At 41.6% G+C, this 6,000-nt stretch overlaps 1 protein-coding gene across 2 annotated transcripts in view; it reads right to left on the reverse strand.

Moving 5' to 3' along the window:
- The window catches only part of CACHD1 (cache domain containing 1), a 228,469-nt gene that overhangs the window by 64,164 nt on the left and 158,305 nt on the right, over positions 1–6,000 (reverse strand). For both annotated transcript variants that reach the window (XM_032296745.1, XM_032296744.1), the window contains exons 6-7: positions 3,571–3,715; positions 2,058–2,274 (exon numbers count right to left, since the gene is read on the reverse strand). In XM_032296745.1, the coding sequence (XP_032152636.1) occupies positions 2,058–2,274; positions 3,571–3,715 (362 nt within the window). The remainder of the gene's footprint in view (positions 1–2,057; positions 2,275–3,570; positions 3,716–6,000) is intronic.

Below are 6,000 nucleotides of genomic sequence, written 5' to 3' on the forward strand. Positions count from 1 at the left end.
ATTGGCCTGTGGATAGCTAATGCTTGCCAAAGGTGGTAGGCCAAATTCTAAGATAATCTAAATGAGCAACATCCTGTATACGTTGAATGTGGGCATAACCTGTAACTTGCTTCTAAGAGGAGGAATATGGCAAGTAATGAGCCATTACTCCTGTGATTATACTAAGTATCCTTGCAAAGATGGATGGATGTTTGCTGAGGTCCCTGATAAACTCACTTTGAGTCAATCACAAGGGAGAGTAGCCTGATTGAATCAAAAGGGGGCGCAGGGCTCATCTGATCTAATCAGATGAGCTTGTTAAAAGAGGGCCCAAGCCTTCTCTAAGCCAGGGATTTGAAGAGATGCTCTACTATTGGCCTTGAAGAAGTAAATGAAATGAGTTTTACAGTTGCAAGGAAATGAACTCTGCCAAAAAACATGTGAGCTCAGAAGAGGACTCTGAATGAACCTTAGGACTCTGAATGAACTGTAGTCCTGCTGACACTTTGATGGTAGCGTTGTGAGACCCTAAACGGAAGACTCAGCTAAGCTGTACCTGGACTCCTGACCCACAAATCTGTGAGATAACAAATGCATATTGTGTTAAAATGCTAAGTTTGTGGTGATTTGTTATGCTGAAACATAAAACTAACATACCAAGTACCATCAGTAGTTATAGCAGCTTCCTTCTTTTGAGGATCCATTGTGTGCTAGGCACTATGCTTTGCATTAATCAGTGCTTAGTTTAAACAGACACAATGAAGGGCTTGGAAATTTATTTTTAAAATTTATCTCAATAAGATACATTAATGTTTTGAAACAAAGAAAAAAACTAAAACTACACACAGATTTTTGAATGTAAAAGGGAAAATGAAATAGCGTTCTTTCATTAGTTTCAAAGCATGAGCCCCATTTCAAATATCATTTCCTTTTCTTTAGCATGCATCCTAATTCCAGATTTTCTTTAATACATAAAAATTAAATTAGAGGCTGGGTGTGGTGGCTCATGCCAGTAATCCCAGCACTTTGAGATGCTGAGGCAGGCGGATCACAAAGTCAGGAGATCAAGATCGGCCTGGTCAAGACAGTGAAACCCTGTTTCTACTAAAAATACAAAAATTAGCCAGGCATGGTGGCACACACTTGTAATCCCAGCTACTCAGGAGGCTGAGGCAGGAGAATCGCTTAAACCTGGGAGGCAGAGGTTGCAGTGAGTCGAGATTGCACCATTATACTTCGGCCTGGGTGACAGAGCGAGACTCCGTCTTAAAAAAAAAAAAAAAAAACAGAAACAAAATTAAGGTGCCTTTGTACATTTGAAGGGCTATGCTCATCTAAATGACAGATGGTTAGAAGGAAGGATCCAGGCAAGAATTCCTACTGTCTGCTTCTCGTCCACATGTGCACAAGCAGACTTCCACTCCAAGTCAAAGAGCAAGCAAAACTGACAATTAGCATTAGAAAGGATGTGGAGATTCCCTTGGGAAATAAGTGGGAACATGATCTAAATAAAGGGGCAGGAAGGGGGCTCTGAGAGTCAAGAAATTGTACAGACCAACCATCTTTGATTTGAAAAGATGAGAAAAGTTCAGTAATATCCTAGTATGAGATGATCATGAAAACAACATGTAACAATTTTATCCCAAATCAATTTTTTAAAAAAATCCCGCTATGCTGGGTGCAGTGGTTCATTCTTATAATTCCAGCACTTTGGGAAGCCAAGGCAGGTGGATTGCTTGAGCTCAGAAGTTTGAGATCAGACAGGTCTCAGTCAACAAAACCCTGTCTTTACCAAAAATACAAAAGTTAGCTGGGCATGGTGGCATATGCCTGTGGTCCCAGCTACTTGGGAGGCTGAGGTAGGAAGATCGCTGGAGCCCAGGAACTTAAGGCTACAGTGAGCTAAGCCATGATCACACCACTGCATTCCAGCCTGGATGACAGAGCAAGCCCCTGTCTCGAGGTAAATAAATAAATAAACAAAATCTCTAAACATCATTGTTTGATCAATTTAGAATATATTCTTATTGCCACCTTCATCTGGTATGCTTTTAAGTCCTCTGAGAGAATGCACTCACTTGCTTGAAACTTTGTGTTATTGTTTGTGCTTCGAATCAGCTGAAATGCCTTTTGGAATCCCACTGCATGCTGGGTAGGACTGTCTGAAGACTTCACACTGCTAACAAAGGTGGACATTTTCCTTTTTGTCTCACTGGTGGCTGGAGACAAGAAGGTCTTATAGCACTGGTCTAGTGAGCAAGTCCGGACGGTATCTGCCACAGTTAACACAGAAATCTGGAGGAAAGAAAAAATAAAAAGACAAACTTGTTATCCTACCATTTAAAGGTTTATTTATTTATGTAACAGAAGAGGCCAAGGAGTGAGAAGGCCTACAGAACAGATTTTGAGTATTTCAAAATAAATGCCTGGAGCCATCAATCTATCAAATTTGAAAAGGATCTGTAAGGACTGGTAAAGTGGAGAAACCTCTAGAGTTTGCTTTTTGTTACAAGATGAAGTAGTAGTATTATGTTCGCATGTAACATTAAACATACACACACACACACACACACACACACACACACACAATTTTATGCAGAGAAAAGTCACAGCAAGAATGACTATCCTGGTTTTCAAACTGGAGGTGAAAGTGAGGGTAAGAGAGTGAGGTGTGTGTGTTTTAGGCCACTAGGTTAGTGAGCAAAACCTCTGGAGTTGGCAAAGTCAAAATGATGAAGCAGAAAATGTCCACAGGCAATAGATTATCATTAGCTGTACCCACACCTCTCTCTCTGAGGTGTCCCAGAGATTAGTAAGCCACTAACAGCTTTCCCTTCTCCCTGACTTCCCATCAATCTTGAGATAAAGTTCAGGCATCCACCAGCATCCAAATCCCCCACCCCTCTTCTCCTCAGCGTAACTTCCAGTGTGCAAGTCGTGGCTAATTAGAAATCTTACCATGAGCCATAAAGAAGTATAAGACTAAACTTGGTGGTAGTTACAAAAGAGGTTTTTGGATTGGTGGCTGGTTCCTGAAATACCAGAATAAAAACTATTCTTTTCCTAAAGTCCTTTTAAAGATGGATTAAAAAAATACACAGATGGTCCCTGATATACAATGGCTTGACTTTACATTGGTGCAAAAGCGACAGGCAGGCAGTGAAGGTGTACTTTGAATTTTGATCTTTTCCCAGGCTCTTGATGCTCTCTCATGGTGCTGGGCAGTGGTAGCAAGCCGCAGCTTCCAGACAGCCATGCAATCACAAAGGAAAACCACTGATACAGTATTCTGCAGTATACTGTATTCAATAAATTATACGAGATAGTTAATACTTTATTATGTTATAAAATAGGCTTTGTGTTAGATGATTTACCATAACTGAGGGCTAACCTATGTGTTCTGACGATGTTTAAGGTAGGCTAGCCCAAGCTGTGATGTAGCTCAGGTGTATTAATGCATTTTCAACTTATGATGGATTGATCAGGATGAAACCCCATTGTAAGTCAAGGAGGATCTGTATATCACAAAACAATAAAGTACTTTAAAAGAGGCATTGAAGGAAAACTCCATGCCACAGGGGTCACGGTCACCTTGTCATGTTCATCGATGGCGCTGAGGATGACCTGAGCCGCGTCCTTGGCAATCTGAAGCTGAGTGTCTGTGACTGAAGCCCCGTGGTCCAGAATCACTACTATGTGTTTTGACTGCGGCCGGACTGTAGAGACGTAGATGGGTCTGGAGGGAGGAGAAGCTCTCTCAGGTCAGTCTTGGTTTACGTAAAGGGCCTCAACTTAACAGAGTTGTTAACACTACAGTGCATGGGCATGTTGGTCTCTGTGTTCTCCCAAGGATGGCACAAAGATGAAGAGATCCACATGGAAGGAAAAACCATATTGGTGCATTGAAAATAATACCTAAGACAACAAAGTGTGTCTGTAGAACAGGGATGGGTAATTTATGCCTTTAAAGATCAAAGCAGACAAGAGAAGTTTTTCAGCAGCAAACCCTTTCGGAGGTTGGCTTTTTCAGCACCACTAACATCCTGCTTTTCTTTCTCTTTTGTTTTTTATTTTTTGTTTTTCCAGAGAAAAGCACGAGTTTGTGATCTTTAACCCAATGCTTTCTGCACAACTCAAAACTTCTAGTAGTTAAAATCTACATGTAAATTATGCACAGCCTCTGTTTGGTATTGCCCAGTGTACCTGTTTGCTAAAGGATGTGGAAGTAGCAGCCCCTTGGGCTGAGGGACCAGCCAAGGAGAAAAAAGTCCCCTCACCAGGGTTGGATTCTCCTCTGCAGATTTGCAGAGTGGGGCTTGGCTAGAAGTGAGGCTGGGGCAGCCTGTAAACTGTGAGCATGCTGAGCAGCTTTGAATGGCAAGTTTGGTTTCTCTCTTCTCATACAAAGGCTCCTGCTAAGAGGCCCCTTTCTTTTCTGGACCGAAACAATTCACATAGGTCAGCCACCAAAAGGCCCCTTATCTGGGTATTTAAAACTGTGCCATCAAAATTTGTCCAAGTCTGTGATAGCCACTCTTCTTGCCAGGTTTTTGTTTGCCCACATTAAAAAAGTGGGGGTAGGGGCAGACACAAAGGAGAAATGCCTCCTATCAAAGCAGCCTTCTGCTAATGTGCAGTGCAGGAAGGTTTGTGAGAAGAGGTTTAATGAGGTCTCTATTCACAGTTTTAAAGCTGGAACAAATTAGACAGAGTTTAAGAAAGCAAATCAGCCTCAAGAGAATTCTTTCCTTTACTGACACCCCTAAAACACTAGATTTTCCTGTGAAATGTTAGATGCCAGCTGAATCACAAAAGCCTGGGCACAAATTAAGAAATGGAGGCAAAGTCCCAAAAAACCTCAAAATCTGGCCAAATTTACACTAGTTGTTCTCAAGCCCAAAGTCTTGCAGTAATTACTAAAGTACCACTATATTTTCACTAGTCAATACCATTGAGTCACTAGGGAAATGGGATAAAAAGAATCCAGGAGAGGTGGCTACAGAAATGAAACAGAAAACAGAAAAGAAGGAAAATCTGATCATCTCAACACTGACAAGTAGGTCAACTATTTAACTTCTAAGATCCTCTAAGCTAGGTGGATGGATTTTCTTTAAAATGACACACTTCCTTTGTTCAAATTCAATTCACATAAATTAAACTTGGGATATGTGTTGGCATTGTCACATTAAGTTGTTAAAAGCTGCTTTAGTGGGATATATAAATAGTAACGTTAAATGTACAAACTGGGGGACAGTCCTCATAGCATGATTGGTATCCACCAGTTCCTTTCTTGTGTTGCTATGTCCTGAAATCCACTCCATGCTTCCAATGGATGTAGAGAACTTACAAAGGCATAAGAAGAAAGCAGTTAGGACAAGATATGAAAACAGCAATCTATGAGGAGAGAAATGTGGATTATTTAGCCAAGGGAAAATAGGTTCAAGGGCTAATTAGTGCAGATTTAGGGTAGAGATACATGAAAGTTTTCCAAATTGCCTTGTGTAGGGTGATGCTGATTTTTGACAAGGTTTTGCTTTCTCTTTTAAATTTTCTTTCACCAGTGCTTCGTTAAAATCAGCATGTCATCTAGCCTATCTCTTCTTAGAAGCAAATGAGAATTAGATGGTTCATGGTGGTCTTTGTTCTTGTGAGAATCCACGGTCATGACTTCTGGTCTGGTCTCCAAGACACCTAAGTCTTCATCAGAATATGTGGGGAGGGAAAGGAAGAAACCAAACACACAATAAAAATATCTTAGGACACAGTGGCTCATGCCTGTAATCCCAGCACTTTGGGGAGGCTGAGGCAGGCGGATCACCTGAGGTCAGAAGTTTGAGACCAGCCTGTCCAACATGGCAAAACCCCATCTCTACTAAAAGTACAAAAATTAGCTGGGCATGGTGGCACGCCTGTGATCCCAGCTACTCAGGAGGCTGAGGCAGGAGAAGCGCTTGAACCTGAGAGGCGGAGGTTGCAGTGAGCCAAGATCACTCCATTGCACTCCAGCCTGGGCAACAGGAG

The sequence above is a fragment of the Sapajus apella genome, unplaced genomic scaffold (assembly GCF_009761245.1).
Source record: "Sapajus apella isolate SASKATOON/1434 unplaced genomic scaffold, GSC_monkey_1.0 scaffold36, whole genome shotgun sequence".
NCBI classification, from domain to species: Eukaryota; Metazoa; Chordata; class Mammalia; order Primates; family Cebidae; genus Sapajus; species Sapajus apella.